We start from the raw sequence: 21931 nt of genomic DNA on the forward strand, positions 1-21931 counted from the left end.
CATGGTAAAAGTTCTGTGTACACATCTGATGCTTTTACACCTATTTATAAGCCAGTGATTATGAATTTTATTATGTATAGTTCCAATCTATAGTTCTGTTTGTTTGTTATGGCAAAACTTAATCACAGTTATTATTCACATGGCTAATATATTTAAGTGAAGTTTATTTACTAATTTCGAGAGGATCACGTGCTTATGATTGTTCATGTCTGGTCCTGCATTAGCCTGCAATTGATTCACCAATCAGATGATTCCTAAATCACTATAAAAAACAGTTTTTTTTTATTTCAGTAACTTTGTCTTGAAGAATCCCCCCTACCCACCCCTACTACTTTCTAGATGGGTAATACGGTGGCCAGTGATTAGCACTGTTGCCTCACAGTAAGAATGTCTCTGGTGAAAGTCCCTTCTAAACCAGTCGACATTTCTGTGTGGAGTTTTCTTGTTCTGGGTTCTACGGTTTCCTCCTAGAGTCCAAACAACACGCAATCTAAGTAAATTGAACATACCAAATTGGCATCATAGTCAAGCTCTTAGCAAGCCGTATATCTCTCCTTAGCATCCCTATATCTCAAACTCCCCTCTCGCCCTGTTAACGGGAGGGATCCCAGGGCTCGAGGATCTTATAAGCTCAGGGCTCTCACCAGGGAAAACATGCCAAACAAGGCTAATACCAATCATCAGCTAAGTGTAAACTTATGAAAATGTTTAATGTGTAAAATGTTTAAAACCTACTGTTGCATTTATGCTGCATTATATTTTCTTTTCTCTTTGTACTGCATTGTCAGTAAATATTAATTTGATATAATTGTTTGAATCATATAATATTCTGTATTGATTTCATTGATTGTTTAAATGAACTCCATTCGCACCTGCATATTGTCACCCTGATGAAGAAAAGACACTATCAAACAGATCTGTCTGATAGTGTCTGCGCCAGATCTGGCCAAAGGACCAAGCTGGATCTCAGCCAGATCTGTCTGATAATGCCTGCTTGGCCACATAAAACCATACGTTATGTTAACAGGGAGTGGGCCAGATGTATGTATGTGTTGGCTTCTAGTGTGTGTGCCGGTTTTGAGCCGAGGACCCAGGTGTATAGTGAGTCAGAACATATGCCAGGTTATGGCCCAGGGTTGAGCCAGATAGATTTTGCTTTCTGGGTAAATGTATCATCAAGATTACATTACTTACTCTTACTCCTAGGGCCTTTTATATCGAAGTTGATATTTAGATGCACCATGTTGGTGTTTCATAACATCTAATTTTTATGAGGTGGGTCATTAGTTCAACCCCGCACCTGGAGGACCAGGACATACACGCATACACTGCAGACAATTTAGCTTACCCAATTCACCTATAGCGCTTGTCTTTTGACTGTGGGTGAAAGCGGAGCACCTGGAGGAAACCCACGTGAACACGGGGAGAACATACAAACTCCACACAGAAACATGCCAACTGACCCAGCCGAGGCTCAAACCAGCGACCTTCTTGCCGTGATGGGACAGTGCTACCCACTACGCCACCATTCTGCCCAGGATTACATTATATATACAAATTTATGGACTTGAGAAATAATCTATGCATTTTAGAGCAATAAAACAGAAATGAACAGAAGGACAAAACAATAAAACAACAGTAAAGACCTTGTTTTTTCTGGTGCCGTGTGAGGAGAACGATAGCCAGCATGATGAGGGCCAATAGGAGGAGAGTTGCCAGGATGTAGCCCAGCTGCTGCAGGAAGTGAGTGCTTTGCTCTGATAGGATGACGTTGATAACATGTGGAGGCACTTCCACCAAATTGGTGTCTAAAAGAAAAGATGATCAAGAACATGTCATGAGGAGTTTGGCCTTGAACTTGATGCTGTTTATCTTTTCAGTAACCACCAGAGGGCTCTGTGTTACTAAAAATAGTTTACAGACACACAGAATCATCTGTGAAAATGAAATCTTCAGCAATTTTGAAGTTGTAATAGATATATAATCATGATATGATTTCATGAGAGTTTTAAAAATGACCAAGCTCAAATACTATTTATATTTTATTCTTTCAACATAAGAAAGGTCTCCATCCCATGTGGTCAAAATAATCAAATAAACACTTACCGGGAAACTAACACCATTTGTAAATAATAAATAATCATGATTTCTGAATCTGATTTGCATTGAAAAAGAGAAATATGAAGGAGAGAATGGTTGCTTGCAGAAGCCCTGCAGTGTCAAATCAGGGACTAAGCCGAAGGATAGTGAGTGAGTGAGTGAGTGAGTGAGTGAGTGAGTGAGTGAGTGAGTGAGTGAGAATGGTTACTCATAGAAACCATGCTTGCTTACATTCTGTTGGACATTTGTATTTACACATTTAACAAATGCTTCCATTCAAAATGAGTGTCTACGATACGATTCCAACCTCTGAGTTATCAGTAGCCCATATCTTGCTGTTTTAATGATTAAACTGTCACATATGTAAATTCCAGCTGATTGCCTCTGATTTTAGGTGTTTGTCAGCGATTTCCTTGAGAATGCTGGCAAGTGAAAATCGCAGCTAACATTGTGTGTGTAACTGGTATTAGTAAATAACATTGCATTTGACTAATCAGAAACTTATGTATATGATCTTTTGTTAGTTACAAAACTAACAGCTTAGGAATAAATGGAGATCGGAGCCAGCTCTAAATGGCCAGGTCAGCTCCAAAGGTGTGGAGCAGACACAGACTTTATTATCCCATTTAGGGAAACTAAAATTGCAGCAAGGTGCCATAACACAGGTGAAGCTCCATATACACATTACCAAATTATTTCCACAAAACATACATCATTTTCTAGTTGCATCTCCCTCCTCACTGGACTCATTTAATAACCTAATGGCCACCATTTTAAAAGAATTTCTAAATTTCCTGCAAATAGTAACTCTAAAACAATGTCCTGATGGCAGCAGCTGAAACAGGGTACAATAAGTGATCCGGAGTGTATAAGATACCCTGAGTTCTCTTTAAAACATAATTACAGTATTTTACCATTGGACCAGTTTGGTTAAAACCGATGATCTTGCCTGCCACATTCACAAGGCTACTCAACCTGTTCTTATTTGACAGACTCAGAATACTATACCAAGCGATGAGGCAGAAAGATAAAACAGAATCAATAAATTGTTTATAAAACAGTGTCATCATAGAGGTACAAACCTGAAACGATCTAAGTTTCCTCAGAAAAAACAGTCTTTGTTGAACTTTTTTATAGACAGCCTGGCTGTTAGGTTGGAATGTCAACATGTTGTCAATAACAACCTCTAGATATTTATGTGTGTCAACAATTTCAATGTCCAAACCTATAATAGTTGTTATGCTGGGGGTAGAAGAAGCCTTCCTGTAATTTATCACCATGTCTTTTGTTTTATTTACATTCAACTGGAGAGAAAATCGATCACACCAGGAAGTAAATTCTTCCACAACTGGACCATGCCCCAAATCCTGATCATGGAGGAGATCTCACAATCACTGAATCATCAGCATATGATATGGGCTGTACAACCTCCTGGAGCTATTGCTTGATTTATTTATTGTCTTACATTGTGTTTTACACGTCCCCCAACCCTAAACCAAACTTTACAGTAATGAAAAAAATAAACTGACGTTATATTGATGTGCACATGCTCAGTAGCGGCAGGTGCAAACTTTATAGCCTTTGTCGGCGCAATGGCCTCGTGGTTAGCGCGTCAGGGCGTGCCCGAGTTCGAATCCCGGCTCAAGGACATTTCCCTACCCTACCCCTCTCTCTCTCTCTCCAACTTCGCTTCCTGTCTCAATCCTGTCCTATCTAATAAAAGCAAAAAGGCCAAAAATAAATCTTAAAAAAAAAAAATGTATAGCCTTAACCCAAAGGAAGTCATAAGTAGGCACACACAGAATTTGCACGCACAGAATTCCGCAGATTTTGACCTAACATTGATTCTGTTTATTCACTTGTGTAAATGTGTGTAAATGTATATTTATTCAGTTTTTAAATTAATTTAAGTAATAATATTGACTAATATTAAAATGTTCATATGATTTATTATAATCCAGTTTGTAAAGTAATATTTTCTGTATTTAGTGGATATTTTATATGAGAAACTTGCTAATTGCTAATCTAATTGGATTTGCATTGTAAACAGTAAATAAAAGTTAAAAACGTATTACTTTTTTTCATAAATTAAGGTTTTAGTCAACCCAGGCTAGTTATGATACTCCCAAAATAATTACGCATAAATCCACAGATTTTTAACACAATTCTGCGCAGAAATAGCAAAAAAATGTCCTTTGATCAATAATTTGTCTATGCCTGCGTAAGGTCCAGCCAGTTAGTCCAAAGACGGGGTCTACTGGGGGAAGGTTCACTGCCTGTTCGGTCTTTTCAGTGCACAATGTTGATGTACTTTAAATTTAACTCATATATGACTCCAATTTTAGTATGAGGTGGTTTAGAATATTAATATATTTGTCCTTGTTTTGTCTGACTCCAATCATAAAACATTGATAAGATTATTTTCTTTCTTATAATATAGATTATGACTGAATATTCTCTTAGATTCGTCATTGTATATTTTCCTCGTTCATTCGGTTTCCTATAACATCCTGAGTCTTGTACCGGCCGAGTATACAATCTCTGACAAGCATGTCAGTCTTGGTCATTAAACAGAGGCGACTAACCCCTATTCTAAAAAGGCAGAACCCTACTTACTCAGTATAGAATATTGTTGTGTGATCCCCATAGATCTGCTAATCTACTAAATCAAGACAAAACTATTTTCATACCATGATCTTTACTATAGAATCACGCAGACCAATTTAGTTAAACTATTAGTAACTTTGAATAATCACCATGTGATTTAAATGGTATTATAAGTTTAGAGATGAAGGCCTACCCACATTTAAATTGGTTTTAACAATACTTTGTTGTTCTAAATAGAAAACCCATTACTAGCCTTTTACAGTCTAAGTATACTTGAATTAACGCCAATGTGTTAGTCAGAGCTCTAAGAATATCGTATAGCGTGCCACACTGCTCTGTCTATCGTGTTTTAGTCCGTTACTAACCTGTACAGGAGCTTGTGGTGTTATGGATTTAACGTAATCTACTAGAGATAATAACAGGAAATCTGTTTGAATAATTCAAAACATAACAATTTATTAGTTAGGTAAAGTTGTTTTATGCCAATTCATTCAGTCAATTCATAAACGATCAACACAAAACATCAAATTCTCAAAGATAAATATAAGATCAAAAGATGCACACCTGATTTCAATTATACATAGTATGGAGTATGAGAGATACACACTGGGCTAAACTGGTTATAGAATGGCTCCGAGCTTCTTGACACTTTCTATTAAATGGTCAAATCAAGAATCTCCTTCAAGGTATGTGTGGAACAACAAAATGCATATGCATTGAGTGGCATGTTAGATCTGAAGAGTTACTGCCTACTGGGAACAAATGGTAATTTGATAACAGCATGTTTTTTTTTTTTTTTGTAAATCCTGACAGCACCTTTTTAATGATACAAGGCATCTCTGCATATGTGTCCATGATTCATTCAGTCATACATTCATTCATTTATACATTTTCTTTTCAACTTAGTCCCTTTATTAATCAGGGGTTGCCACAGCGGAATGAACGTATGCGGAATGAACTTATCCAGCATATGTTTTACACAGCAGATGCCCTCAACTCAACTCTATGAAACACCCATACACACTTGCATTCACACACATACACTATGGCCAATTTAGCTAACCCAATTCACCTAAAGGCAATGTCTTTGGACTGTGGGAGAAACCAGAGCACCCGGAGGAAACCCACGTGAACACGGGGAGAACATGCAAACTCCACACAGAAATGCCAACTGACCCAGCCGGAGCTCGAACTAGCAACCTTCTTGCTGTGAGGCAATCGTGCTACCCGCTGCGCCACCGTGATGCTCGTCCATGATTCATTAAAATGTAAAAAAATAAAAACATTGTTATGAACTGCCATGTGGTTGTGTCTGCTTTTGTTCTTGACCTTTATACAGCATTTTCATCCTTGGCACAGTAACCTGTAAACATGAGCATGTGAGGGCTTGACCCTCATCTGAAGACGACTGCAGAAGATCTGGCATTAGTTGTAAACAGATGTTGAGGTGAGAGAGTGCAATGCCTGCTTCTGAACTTCAGAAAATTGTGTTGGCAACACTAAAGTCTTTTAGAAAATACACACACTAATAAATATCTGCATCTCCTGCAATCTAAATGGCTTTGGACAAGAAGATCAAACTAAAATGTAGATGTTTAGTTTTTAGTGCACTTGTTTTTTTAATTGCGACACCAAATTCAGCGAGAAAGACCGGAAACTGCCACGTGTTTTCAGCCAGAATGAGATCTGCTTATTTTCCTGGCAGGAATACATGGGCTTAACTAAGAAGAGTGGTGGAAAACAGAGGGAGGAATGGGGAGGTACTGTGTGGTTTATTTTACTGAGTGACTGAGCCGTATTGCTTCCACAGGAAAATTTCATAAATTAAATAAATAAGCCAAAGTTGCACCACTTCATCTGTGATGCAGACATAATAAAGACACGCAGCCTAAAACGACGACAGGAGATGACAAAATATGACATCATAGTTCTGAGAAAAGAAGTATTATGGGATGTGGAAAATCATTCAGAGGCTGTTATGATTGGATTTTACAAAAGAGCCATGACTGAAAAGCTAAAATAAAAAATATGCTTGCTTCTTGAGATCTTATACTCCTGTTTAAGTCTTTTGTGTCATATTAAGAGTTATAATATGAATTAATTACCTATTATACATATACACTACAAAACACAGTTCAATACTTCTATTTAAAAAGCATGATATTCAATGTAATTTTATATAATAATTGTACTTAATAAATGCTGCTTAAATAATCACATAAAATGTATCATTGCTTCCACAAAAAAAATATCAAGCAGCATGACCACAAAAAGACCATGATGAAAATAAATAACTTTAGAAATTGTTTCTTAACCATCAAATCTGCAAATAATGAAATCCGTTCTGACATCGCTTCTGGACACTGTTAGCATAGGGCTTCCTTTTGGCACAGTACAGTTTTAACTGGCATTTGTGGATGAAACTACATATTGTGATATGTATATATGTACATATGTGATATGCTTATAGATGAATGACGATTCTGGAAGCAGTGCTGCCTGAGGGAGTGGAGATCACGGTAGTTCAGCTTAGGTTTGCACCCTTGTGTTTTACACACTGAAATTCCAGCCAATTTACCTGATTACTAGCCCTAAATTGCTCCTGTCCCAACTTATTTTGGAAAAGGTCAAAGTAAATTCAAAGAAAGGTCAAAGTAAATTTGGAAATCACTACTTTTTTATTTGCATTTTTCATACTGTCCCAACTTTTCTAATTTAGGGTTGTATATTATTATAGTTATTAAGTAAAAAAAGAACAAATATATTTAAAATATCTGTTAGGAACCACTAAAATGCAAAATATATGCAGATATATTACTCCTTCTAATATACCACCCACACTCTCTGTGAGAACAAAGACATTCTGCCTACTGCTTTCCTAAAACATAGCCATTAAGTAATTGTAACCTGTGAAAAACAGTTAGCCTGTACCCTGCAATCTAAATGGTAACCTCTTATTGTGCATGTTTGAACCCACAGCAGTGAGGAAAACACAGGCTAATATCTCCGGCTAGATTACAGTAATCACTAACAGCTGAAGGATCTTCTTCCCTCGTTTTTCAGGAGAGCTCATAAAACGCCGGATATGACTGTTTGTTGGCAGTCAGCAGCCGTGGTAAAGAGAAAAATAATGTGTTTGGTCATAACATCGCACTGTTGCACTCTTAATAAAAATCATTTTTACTAAACTGTCAACAAAATTTTGAAACACAATAACTTCTATTTCACCTCCTGTAACCCACAAAACCACAAAGCAGGCTTTTACACAAGAGCTGTGACTTACGGTCACGACGTGTTGAGCCGAGCTTCAGATTTCCTTTGCATGTTCATGTTGTGAATGATTTAAAAACAAACACTTGCAGATTTTGATTAGTTTTCTTGTTTTTGAGAACAGGCGTATTATGAATACATCAAACTTGGGCTCATGATGAAAGATGAATATTTATAGGCCAAACAATCCCGAACAAGGCTTCTATTGGGACTTGTTTTGGACCGTCCTGCTTTTATGACCCTTGGGTAACATGAATATAGTCCAAACTTGCAACTTCTGAACATTTATTGATATGCCAGATCCTCTGGAAAGCTTTATGTGAGAGTTTGCATGATTACGAGCAGCTGCTTCAGAATGGCTGAAGCACAGTATAAGAGGATAAACAGAATTATGAAAACTCCGAAAAGGAAGTGCTTTTATGCAATGGCTGTTTTGGAGCCAGACAGTTGTCTTTGTCTTCTTGCTTAAACAAGACGGGGAAGGGACGAACACATTTTGGATGGCTTGAGGTTTGGTTGAAGGGGGATTGAGGGGATGTTGAGGGTGGGCTGACCTAAATCTACAACAGTCTCCTCCTTATGGCTCACCCTCCGATTTTCAAGTCGAGCTAAAGCTGGCCAGATGCTTTACAGATGAAGCAAACTTCCCTTTTCCTGCAGATAAACAAGACTCTGCCCTAAATGAATCTGAATAGGATGAAGACGGAGGGTAAAAAAATGGAGAAAATGTCCAAAAAAGTTAGATGTTAGAATTGAAGAAGAGTGCACATCACAAGCAAGACAGATCGAAAAAGTAAAGAAACAGGAGAAGGGAAATGGAATTTACAAGGGAGGAGACAAAGAGCATGAAAGAAAACAAGACAGAGAGTAAAATAAAATGGACCCATAAATAAGTTGGACCACAACTGCAGGACCTATTAAAAAGAGAACAAGTGAAAGCTTGTGGAGGATGAATAGCCAATTCGTATGACATTTGTAAACCATCTACACTGTACAAGGGGTGTCTAATGCTCTGAAGGAATAGTTTTTGATCAGTTTAATGCATCCCTGCTGGAAAAGCACCACTCTCACACTACACAAATCCTTTTTCACAGATTATCTTCACTTGTCAAATGAACTATTAACAACTGCGAGTAACTTATAAAGAATTTATTTAGACAAATTGGTTATTTAGTGCAAATTGGTTGATTAAAAATATGTATATAAACAAAACAATGATTCATAAGTGAATCAAGACTCATAATAGTGATTTGTTAACTGGTCATGACTACTCATCTCACAATTACACAAAAAGAAAGGCTCAGACAAAAAAAAAAAAAAACATAATGTAACGTAACACACATAATGTAGCGCAATCTAATACAACATAATGCAACCAATCGTAATGCATCATAATGAATCATAACATATCACATCCTAAGGCATCATGTAAAGTATAGTAATGTAATGTAGCGCAACAAATTGTAACTTCGTAACATATACTTGTTACTTATCGAATCATAAGGTAAGGTAATGTAACGTAATGTAGCGCAATGCAGCAAATTGTAACGTATCGTAACATTTCATAACACATCATTGCGTATAGTACCATAAGGTAAGGTAATGTAACATAAAAAAAATAATATAATGTAATGCAACAAAGCGTAACGTATCATAACATAAGGTAAGGTAATGTAACGTAATGTAGCGCAATGCAGCAAATTGTAACGTATCGTAACATTTCATAACACATCATTGCGTATAGTACCATAAGGTAAGGTAATGTAACATAAAAAAAATAATATAATGTAATGCAACAAAGCGTAACGTATCATAACATAAGATAAGGTAATGTAACGTAATGTCGTAATGCAACAAATCGTAACGCATCATAATGCATCATAACATATCATATCATAACGCATCATGTAAAGTACAGTAATGTAATGTAGCGCAACAAATTGTAACTTCGTAACATATACTTGTTACCTATTGAATCATAAGGTAAGGTAATGTAACAAAATGTAGCGCAATGCAACAAATTGTAACGTATCGTAACATATCATAACACATCATAGCGTATAGTACCATAAGGTAAGGTAATGTAACGTAAAATAACATAATGTAATGCAACAAAGCGTAACGTATCATAACAAAAGATAAGGTAATGTAACGTAATGTCGTAATGGAACAAATTGTAATGCATAGTAATGAAATGTAAAGTATCATAGCGTATAGTAATTAAAGGTAAGGTAAATTAACATGAAGTAATTTAACATAATGCAACAAATCGTAACGCATCGTAATGTCTCATAACATAAGGTAAGGTAATATAGTGTAATGCAACAAATCGTAACGCATCATAATGAATCATAACATATTATACCGTAACGCACCATAGCATATAGTAACATAAGTTAAGGTAATGTAAAGTAACGCAATGCAACAAATTGTAACGCATCGTAACTTATCATAACATAAGGTAATGTAACAATGTTGCGCAATGCAATAAATGCATCATAATGAATTGTAACGTATCATATCATAACAAACGTAGCGTTTAGTAACATAAGGTAAGGTAACGTAATGTAAAGTAACGTAACGTAATGCAACAAATAGTAATGCATCGTAACGTATCGTAACATAAGGTAAGGTAATGTAATGTAATGTAGTGTATTGCAACAAACTGTAATGCATAGTAATGAAACATAACGTAACGTATCGTAAGGCATCGTAGCGTATAGTAACATAAAGTAAGGTAATGCAATGTAAAGTAATGTAATGCAACAAATCATAACGCATCGTAACGTCTCATAACATAAGGTAAGGTAATGTAACATAATGTATTGTAACGCAACAAACTGTAATGCAACAAAACGTAATGCTCCATAAAGTATTGTAACATAAGGACATAATGTAACATAACATACCATAATGACATTCGTAATTAATAATGTCAGTAAAGCATCCTTTATTTATTTTTAAAAAATTATACGATAGAATATGGCTTCATAAAACTTAAAACAATGTGCACAAGTTCTTTGGACTCATTTTAAAGTGCTTTTGAATCACTGTTAAAACTTCAGCATTGTGTTCCACAAAAGAAAAAATAATAATATGGGTGTGAAACAACACAAGGGTGATTTATGATGGCAAAACTATCCCTTTAAGAGAGCCAAGACAAACAACTGGCAACAAAACGAAATACAGTCAGCACAGCCGAGTGTTGGTACTCACTGTTTTCCCAAGAACAGTAATGTTTAGCTGTCAATAATGAACTCAACGGTGCAGAAAGTGTTTAGCTCATTTCTTTCAGACCCAAAGTCTGTGATTATCCACAAGATTCCACTGAGGTTTGTGTAGTCTAGGGTCCAGTCGACGCAGAGTATTACTAAACCATAGAAAATGACTTTCCCACATTCCTTTATTAGTGTTTTTTTCTGCACATCTCCACCCTTCTTTCCCCAAACTCTCTAAAAGAATTCTAACTTATGCATTAGTTTAACTTTGTCTATTATATTTATTTATATATATCTCATTCTTATTTTTGTCAACTAATTCACATCATCTATCTCCCTGTCTTATGCAAACAAAAAAAAGAGTCCTTTCTTATCCTGCTTTCCTCCTGTCTGACTGGCAGCACCTCAAAGAAAAACACATGGCTATCGAATGATCCGAACCAAAGCAGAACTCAAAGTGAGAAAGTGAGCTGTGACAGTGGGAGAGGGAACGCCAGTGGAATGCGAATGAAAAAAAACTAAAGAAAAAAGCAGCCTTGAAGCAAAAGAAGAATAAGCTTTAAAGGAGAACTACTACATTTTAATGAAGGTGAACGTGGCAATCGAGACAGCAGGGTAATCAGATCTTCAGGCTCACCTCAAGACTTTTTTAGGCCACGTCTGTTTGTTTGAGTTCATGACTTGTGATCACTTCCAGCCTTTTTTCTCTTTATCTTTCTTTTAAAAGCATGTTTATCATTGGGTCAGTGCAGATTGAATTTACATTAAATAAGCAGGAGATCAAAGTGTTTTTCTTTGGCCCGATAAATGCTGAACTAGTCGTGCAAAACTTTTCTACAAAACAAAGACTAAACCAATCTTTCTAAGAATCAGGAGAACTCCCTAGCCTCAAGCTCTGGGTTTTAAAAGACATGACTATTTCACTAGGAAGATGCTCTTTTGTCCTACATTTACTTGCTTGGGCAACTTGTGACTTGTGGTCCAACCTTGCTGACAGTCATTTCAGACTTCCATTATGATCTGCAGACACGCATTCACTGGAAAACTATTTACTAGAATCTGCGGTACAAGTCAAAACGGGACGAAATAACAATCAAGAACTCCTGACAGCAGCAACTATTCTGTGTGATCAGCTGGAATAATTTGGGAAAATCTCCTGTTTGTTGTTAATGTGTTATTACAGTACATGACAAGCAGGGTTTAAAATGAACCCCCACCAAGTTCTAAATTGTTAATCATACATTGACTTTATATGTAATTGCTTTCAGAGCCTCAAAACAAAGCGCAAAGTGGGCAGCACACTAACAATCACCCACTTTGAATGTTATAACTCGATTGAATGTGCATTATCAGCAGTGGTGGAAAGAGTACTGCAAAATCATACTCAAGTAAAAGTACCATTACTTGCCAAAAATGCAGTGCAAGTAGAGTAAAAGTATCTGTTGTAAATATTACTCAAAGTATAAGTAAAAGTAGCCCATTCAAAAGTACTCAGGAGTAGTGAGTAGTGAGTATTACGCTGGGAAAGGTTGATATGTCTACGTGTGCATGTGTGTGTGTAAACGTAACATTCTGTAGTGCATTTAGTTATTGTTTACGGCCATTTCGGTCATCATACAGTAAAATCCATCATCTTTTCATCAGTGACATTCAGTCTAAACAGTCTCTGGGTCATTGCGTGCAAGTATCTTATTGGACACTTTTAGTCTGAGATGGCCAAACTAGGGCCCACGGGCCAAAGTTGGCCCTTTGTATCCTTTGATTTGGCCCCCAGAGGAAAATGATTGGGTTGGGAAATGCCTTTAACAGAAAGGCATTTCTCATTTAATGTAACATTTTGTTTGTTTGTTTTATTGTTGAGCTACAAAAAAGCAAACAGAAAGTAAATGTTTCAAATAAATGTAGATGAATCAGATCTTTAAAAAAATGTACATTCTGTCAATTAACGAATACAAATCAAGGCAAAGGCAGGTTTAGCTTGACTAGTGTATTCAGCATTGAACTCCATTGTTTGGATCTTTTACATATTTTTTAATGGTTTTATTGTAATAAGTTTGTTAAATTAATATAAATTTTCAAAAAAATAGAATGCATTAGTAAATACGGTTCAAGAATTTTTTTCTATTTATTTATAAATATTATGAAATAAATGAGGAAATTACCCATGACAACTTTATTGTAATACAGTTTGCTATATTTGCTTTCAGCCCACAGCTCTCAATCAAGCTTGGATTTTGGCCCTTCATAAGAAAAAGGTTGGGCACTCCTGCTTTTAATGCCTCCAAAAAGTTTCCTGCATGTCTTGAGGTAGTTCAGTATGGTGCAATTTCATTGGAAAGAAATCACAGGACTGATTTTTCTAATCCCCATACACAGAAAAAAATTAAGTAGTGACTGCAGGTTGAAAGAAAGTAGTGAAGTAAAAGTACCAATACTTCACTAAAAATGTACTCAAAGAAAAGTAAAAATACACATTTTTAAAACCATAATTCCTGAGAAAAACTACTCAATTACAGTATTTTGCGTAATTGTAATTAGTTACTTTACACCACTGATGTGGTTATCAGCTGATAGATATGGGCCAGTAGGGGCCTTATGCACCTACTGGCAGGTTCAGAAGGCTGTTTTCATCCATCCACATGGTTAATTAGCTCTACTAACAGAGAAGACTCCAGATCTGTTTTTACATTACTGTGACGATTAGGTTTAGGGTTGGGGTAGAGGAAGAAGCTAATACAATAAAATGAATGGGAAATTTAATAAATAATTTAAATAATTCTCATGGTTAATCAGCTCTACTAATAGAGGAGACTCCAGATCTGTATTTACATTACTGTGACGGTTGGGTTTAGTGTTGGGGTAGGGATAGTCGTTAATAAAATACAATTAATGGGAAATTTAAGTAATTTAAATAATTCTCGTTAATTTCTGATCACAGTCGTATGTGATCTCTAGCTGATTACCCACGTAGATGGATGATAACAGCCTTCTGAGCCTACCAGTAGGTGTAGAAGGCCCCTTCTGGCCCATATCAGCTGATAACCACTGATAACAGCCATTCAATCGAATGATAACATTCGAATCGACTGCAAAGAATAGTGCTTTGTACATTTTGTTGTATGTTTCAGATACCTGTCCATGTTCTTGTTCATGTCCAAGAGAAGGCAGGGCTTGTTGTACAAGTTATCTAGTGAACCACTGACCTAAATCCATCTGTAAAACATGAGTTGTGTTTCTCCTCTAGAGAACTGTTTTTGCCCTTTGATGTGCTCAACGGATGTACGGGAGGGAATTTTGTGGCCTTGAGGATCGAGCTACGCTTGATAAGGATTGTTAAAAGCAGCATAATTGTATTCCTCAAAATGCCAGGTGCAAGATGTTTGACACTAATTATAAAACCTCAGAATGAACCCATTGTTTTTGTAATTAGCAATGAAATGCACCCAAATGGGATGGGGATCGATCCTGATTAACTTTCTCTCTCACTTAGAGGGCTGTTCTTTAGAAAACACCCACATTTTAACTATAAAGATGGAGACCCTCTTTGCAGAAACTTTGGAAACTCGGTCATGGGGTCAGAGCACACTACCTGGTATTCAGCTACTCAGTCTATGAGGAGGGGGATAATGGCACATCTCTGAGCTTGTATATTATTATACCCTATATAATGCTTGGGGTTAACTAATCATTCATAATCTGTCTTTTATGCATTTAATCATTATCACTCGTTTATTTTGCATTAAAAGCCTTTTATGTATTCTCATTGTGTTTTGTTATTAATGCTGAAACACCAACCAATAATATTTTCCGAAGCAAGCATGAGTGAAAAGTGCACTACGTCCAAATACAGTAGCTTAACCTTGATTCACTGCTTCACTGGACTGGGTAAGCAACCATACAAGGTAAGCTACCGAGCAAACTGACCACACTGTTGACCACACAAAGTTGACCATATGGAGATAGATAGGTGAGGGAAACATTTTGAAATGTAGACCTAACATATATTATGGACTATATAACACATTTTTGGACATAAGTAAGTACTTAATAATTTTTCAATACTCTTTTAAAGCATCCCATGATGCACTTTGATAATCTGCAGAATTACAGTACAATCTACTAGATAAACTGCTGTATTTTTTTTTTAAATGAAGAAAAATATCAGTTTTAGTTTGTTTCTTATGAGAGTAAAGCTGTTTCTCTTACTTGGGTCTTCATTGGGAAGAAACTGAGGTTCATCTGTGGGCTCCTGAGGGACCGGTGGGCTCACAGTAAGCTGGAAGATGCGTCTCTCGTGCAGGCCGCAGTAGTGATGGTGCAGATGACAGGAGTAAATCCCCTGATCTAGAAGCTGGATGTTGGAGATGATGAGGGAGAAATCCCCCTGTGTGAATGCTGTGGCTGAAATATTCATCTTCTGCTGAACAAACAGTGGCCCGTAATGACGCCTCTCCCCGGAGGCGTACAGGTCGATGAGCCGATCAGCGCGGTCATGCCGGACCCCCGGAGGCTGACGATCCCAGTGCACCACCTGTTGCTGGTCCTCTTGACTGTTGCCCTCTGTCCAGATGGGACGCCGGTTAATACAAGGGAGAACTACCGTGCTGCCCACCAAAACCACATACACCGCTTTCTGACCATCCCAAAACCGCCTCTCCTTACGTGCTGAGAAAAAAACACAGGTGGATCAGTGTGCAGCTTAAATAAGAGTATGCATTTATATATATTTAAACTGTGTGTGTGTGTGTGTGTGTGTGTGTGTGTGTGTGTGTGTGTGCGTGCGTGCGTGCGTGCATGCGTGCATGTGCGTGCGTGTGTGTCCAAATTACTGTTTGGATATTTTGTGAAGAATAAAATGCTTTTGCTAAACTGATCAAAATCAGAGTGAAGATAAAATTTTCACACAAAACTTTTCTACTTCAGTTTAAAAAAAGTTATTAATTAAAAATCCTAAAATGTGCCAAGGTTTCTTTTGATATGTTTTATTTAAAATAAAACAAAATGATTTAACATAATAAAAAAGTCAATAAAAATTACTTAGTTAAACTGTAGATGTTGAATCAATATGTAATAAAACACGAAACACCTGTAAATTACTGTAAATTACACAGCAACTGTTAATTAACAGATATTTTTACAGTGAATTTTATCAATAATTGATTTTAAATAAAAACTGTACATTTTCAAAAGCAATTTCATATACTTAGAAAGTGTGCCCAATTTACTGTTTCAAGTAACTTTTCTAAAAATAAATACATCCATCCTACATCCTTCAGCCTAACAGACATTTATGTAAAAATTACCAATTTTATTCTGACATTTACTTCAAATATATACAAGAATAATTAATCATATTGAATTTTATTATACTGTAAATTATTGAAAACTTCTAGAATACGGTAAAATCTAACAATGGTCTGAAAAAGTATTAGGATGTAAAATGACAATTAATTAATATGGGAGACAGACTTTTAAGCATGTCATCAAATTATTCTTGTTATGAATACAGAAGAATTTTGGGTATATAAATTATTCTTATATTGAATTGTAAAAATGTATGATATTCATCTTTGCACCCCAAAAATGGAAAAAGTAATGCTGCATTTCACTATTTTTGTTGATTTGAAGACCCATCTATACAGTATATTCAAGTACACATTTATCTTTTAATATATTTAAAAAGTTGGGGAATGGAGACGAACACAAGAGTGCAAAACTTTCTCTTCAAATGGTCTTCACATTCTTTCCATTCTTTGTTCGGCAGCCAGTTCCTTATTTGGCATGAAGTTGAATAGTCTGATCAAGAGGCAGGTTAAATGCCAAGAACGGCCAGACAAGAACCTCCTCTGAAATATGAAGTGAATTTACCAACCTGATTTGGTGACATTGAGCTGAATTTTGATTGACTCATACAGGTGACAGTAGTGATGATGCAGGTTACAGGAGTAGATCCCTTTGTCACTCGTTACAACATCTGTATATAGGACAAAATAACAAAATGTATTTACATTACAAATACAACAAGATCAAAACCATTTTCAACAAAGTGAATTAGTTCAAAATGTTTAGACCCTATTTACACCAGTATTTAGCATTCATTTGTTACTACTATACATCTTACTACTATAGTTCTATATTGATTAATTGCTATTTCATTGATTACTCTACCATATTTAACAAAATGTATAATAAGTATCTGTTGTCCCCACTGTAGAAAGTGTGAAGTTTCAGCTCAAAATACCAACCCAGGCTCATTCTGAAAAAGTACCGCTATATACATTTCTGGAGAGCGCCAAATACGTCCCAGGAGCTATGCTTTTTTTTGCAGTTTCTGTTTTTTGCGAATCCAGGCCACTGTGTACGCTTTTTCAGATCTCAAATTTCTCTCGCACGTGCCATTCGTGCCTGCTGTTCAGAGGCCGCTGTCGACTGACTGACTGCCTGATCAATCGAATGATTTACCCTCCTCCTTCCCTAAACCCAACCAATAGCGTTTTCAAAAGCACAGATTGACCTGCCCACCCACTTCCCTAAACCCAACCAACAGTTTTCAAAAGTAGAAAAAGAAAAGCCCTCGCCTGATTTTTTCCACGTTTTCAGATTTTACCACATTCTCACCATGTTATTTACTTGTTTATTTAATTTTTTAGCTTCTGTTATTGTCTGCTTTCTGGAACTGTTCTTCCCAAGACTCAAACCCCGTTGTCGTGGCCAACTTCTCTCTGCATCTCAAGTCTGCCAACATACACGGCGAGCTACTGGACAAACTGGTAATAGTGGAAATGCCATCTATGCGGAGGTAAGCGCTCAGCTGGTAAGTGCAAAAAAGAACGGCGTCATACTGCCCCTTAGCATTCGCTTTAAAGTTGAAATGCAGCCATGCGTACTTTTAGCTACATAGTTTGTGATCTCCAGAATTGTATGTAAGGCTACATTTTCAGAATGATCCTATGTTGCAAAATACCCCACAAATAAAATTTTATAACTCTTTAAAACTGTCCCTTTTAGGCTTTGAAATTGTGCTGTTTTGGTGACTGCCACTTTAAATTCAAATTAAATGATGTTGAGAAACACCTGTGCATCAGCATAGTGGCAGATTCAAAAACAGATTCTGTGTTCAACAGAAAACAAACTTAAACTGATTTGGAACAAGCAGACGATGAGTTAATAATGACTTAATTTACTTTTTTTAATGTGAACTATCTCTTCATGTTACCCAAAAGTGTCTCACCTTTGATTACCATTGAGAAGTTGCCATCTTTAAAAGCCGTTTTGGACATGCTAATGCGTCCCTGGTTGTAGCCATTGTAGATTCGTTGATCTCCAGCAGAAAACATGTCTACAATCCGTTCCATGGCATGATCTGGTCCACTTCGAAGTAAATCCCAGTGCACGACCCGCTGGCGGTCTTTTAGCCTGTCTTGTGTCCACACCATGCGCTGACTATGACACTGCAATACCGCCTGAGAGCCCTGGGGTGCGCTGATATTGTACATGGCCACCACCACACCACTGCCATCACTCTGACCTAGTGCTGAGACACAGAGAACCAGTTTCCCAGACACAGATTAAGTCTAATCAGAGAAAAACACTGTCATATGTGATTAAACAAAGTAAACAGAGCAAGACTTTCGTTATGAAGCACATGTTGCATCAAACACCAAACAGTACACTACTGTTCAAAGATTAGTACAAAGGTTTTAAAATACGGCAGTATTATGTAATATAACTAGCATTTAAATGTTTTTTTTTTTATAATTTAAAATCTATTTTATACTAGAGATGACAAATCTGTTTTTAGCAGTCCTTCAGAAAATACACCAATGTAAAAATCTAGTGCTAAGGAAACATTTCTTTCACTGTCAATTTCACTTTCACTGTTTATTTATATAAAATAAAAACTAATTATAAAATATATACATAATAAATAAATAAATTGTGGGGAAAAGGAATTTACTTTTAATACTTTTGTGTCTTTATTTTATTAGGAAAAATGTTTTAGACTAACAAAAGATTAATCAAACTTTTTCTTTTGTATGATACCATATATTAACCAAACATACTTCTTCTTTCTTACTGTGCTGCATACTTCTTAGAAGGAACTGCTGACATAAGGGAAATAGCAGAATAATAATAAATATAGTGCGGGGGCTTTGATCCAGACTTCTGTCTAACAAGAAGTCTAGACATGTCACAAGGAGCTGGATGCTTGTAGAAGTTGTGAAATATATTGAAGATGTACTTAACTGTTCAGTTCTGGTATGCAGAGAAGGGATGCAGAAAGAGGAAGTATGTTTGGGTGCAACAGCCAAAGGACTGAAGAATGACTGATAAGTGACGTTACACCAAAACTCCACCTGTTAATGTCAGTTGTGTATATATGCTGGAGTCAGGGAAATGTAAGTTAGTTGTGAACCTCCTGAATGTAATTCTGGTATTGCATTGGGGTAACGTGAACCAGAGCTCTGTTCTCAAATTATTCAGTTGTATATAATTAGTTTCTAAAAATTTTGACATTGAAGAAAACCTTCTGCTTTTTATATGACTAGATATTCCAACAAAATATATCTGTTAATTAAGAGCTGTGTGAATGTGCCTTTTAACTAAAATTTTCTGTATGGCTTGCAATTCATGTCAATAGCTTGTGCATGAATTGCATTATAAGATCCTTATTTTCACGCTAAAGCTAATTTTAACTGCAGTTTAACAATATGACTTTTACTCACATATCTACAGATTTACAGATCATATACATTTTGGCACAAAAAATGGGCAATAAAATAAAATTTTTGTGTGTTTTGAGTGATTTTTGTGGTAAGTCTGTAAAATAACAACATAAAACCATTCAAAAAGTCAAAAGTCAGAATGATATAAACAAATACAAACTTTTATCTTAGAGAAAATAAAGTTAATAAATGTTTCATCTGAAAACCGTAACGTATTTAAACATCAGGGACAATATCTGTCAAGTGTGAATGGAATGCACATCGTCATTAATTAAGGGGCAAGGTCAGAGATTACAACTGCACAATACTCACAATAACTAATCAGAGGTATAAAATTAAACAATTTTAATATCAGCGTGTGTTAAAATTTGCTAGTTTAGAGAAAATATTTGTAAAGAAAAGACTGCCATCATAATTTGGTGCATACACGTTAACTAAGATGACTGATATGTAATAAAGTTTGTCAACTACAATAATGAAGCGACCAGCAGGTTCTGCTTCTACCATTGAGGCCTCAAATGGGACTCTTTTTTTCAATAAGAATTGCTAAAAAATACAAACTTCATCAACATATATAATTTTCGAGAGAATACACTTAGCTGATGATTGATTATAAAGCGAGTTTGGCATGCTGTCCCGGGAGAGAGCCCTGAGCTCAAAAGATCCTCGAGCCCATGAAGAAACACAGAAACAACAACTGGCCTGTTAAGGATTTGAACCAGTGACGTTCTTGCTGTGAGGCAACAGTGCTAACCACTAAGCCACAGTGCCGCCCTATAAAGGAAAAGGTGGAGGAATTGGGGGTAAAAGGGGGGATTCTTCAAGGTGAAGATAACTGAAGTAAGAAACTCTGGTTATTTATAGTGAGTTAGGAATCATCTGATTGGTTAATCGTGCCTTAGTTAATGTGGGATCAATCATAAGCACGTGCTCCTCTCGAAATTACTTTATAAACAAACTTTACTTAACGGTTGTATGTCATTTTATTTTACAGATTTAATTTTTTATATATTTTTATTTATTATAATTATATTATTATAATTTATTTATTATCATCATTTAACTAGGAAGTCTTTAGATTTAAAATCTAGAGAGTCCTGGCCAAGGTAACATCCATACAGTAAAACAATTTTAAAATACAAAAACACCACATAACACTTCATCAATCCTTTCAACATCACATGCTTCCGATACCACTCTCTTTATAATGCCTTTAAATTCACCGAAAGACACTATTTTATTTAGTTTTAAATCTTTTTGAAAATTATTCCATGCCCAAGTTGCACAAAAAGAGTTTTTCCCAACTCTGTACAAACTTGAAGTATTAAAAAGAGCATAGCTGGTATTTGCCAGAACTAAGACAAAGAAGAGTACAAAGATAGGCTGGATGTTTACCTAACATAGCATTATAGATTAAAAAAAGCTTAGTTTAAGTCCAAGAAGTCAGAATTTGTAATCAATTTAATGCATCCTTGCTAATACACTGTATTTAGATAAATACACTGTAAAACTCTACAGTTTATTAAATGAAATGAGTGTAGTCAACTCAGAATTGACAGAAAGTTAATCCTACTCATTTAAAAAGTTTTGAACTCAGTGTTGAAGGTAATGAGTTAAATTACCTAATTTCTTTAACTTAAATGGAGTAAGTTCACAGTACTCATATAGATTAGTCTTTAACTTAATTGGTTTGTAGCAATCGGTTTCCTCAAACGGTTTGAGTTGCCTCAACTTATTGAGTTTTATAATACTCGATTGGTTTGAGTTCACTTCATTTATTGGGTTTTACTGTGCTCAAATTGCTTCATTTACTCAAATGGATTAAGTGCACTGTACTCATTTGGATTAGTTTTTGAACTTAAATGGTTTGTAGCAATCGGTTTCCTCAAACGGTTTGAGTTGCCTTAACTTATTGGGTTTTACAATACTCGGTTGGTTTGAGTTCACTTCATTTATTGGGTTTTACTGTGCTCAAATTGTTTCATTTACTCAAATGGATTAAGTTCACTG

At 36.0% G+C, this 21931-nt stretch overlaps 1 protein-coding gene across 1 annotated transcript in view; it reads right to left on the reverse strand.

The window, feature by feature from the left end:
- Window positions 1-21931, reverse strand: part of mxra8a (matrix-remodelling associated 8a) — a 33309-nt gene that overhangs the window by 4055 nt on the left and 7323 nt on the right. The window contains exons 3-6 of the mRNA XM_056468319.1: window positions 18427-18729; window positions 17068-17169; window positions 15402-15860; window positions 1647-1808 (exon numbers count right to left, since the gene is read on the reverse strand). Of these exons, the coding sequence (XP_056324294.1) occupies window positions 1647-1808; window positions 15402-15860; window positions 17068-17169; window positions 18427-18729 (1026 nt within the window). The remainder of the gene's footprint in view (window positions 1-1646; window positions 1809-15401; window positions 15861-17067; window positions 17170-18426; window positions 18730-21931) is intronic.

This window comes from Danio aesculapii, chromosome 11 (genome assembly GCF_903798145.1).
Source record: "Danio aesculapii chromosome 11, fDanAes4.1, whole genome shotgun sequence".
NCBI lineage: Eukaryota > Metazoa > Chordata > Actinopteri > Cypriniformes > Danionidae > Danio > Danio aesculapii.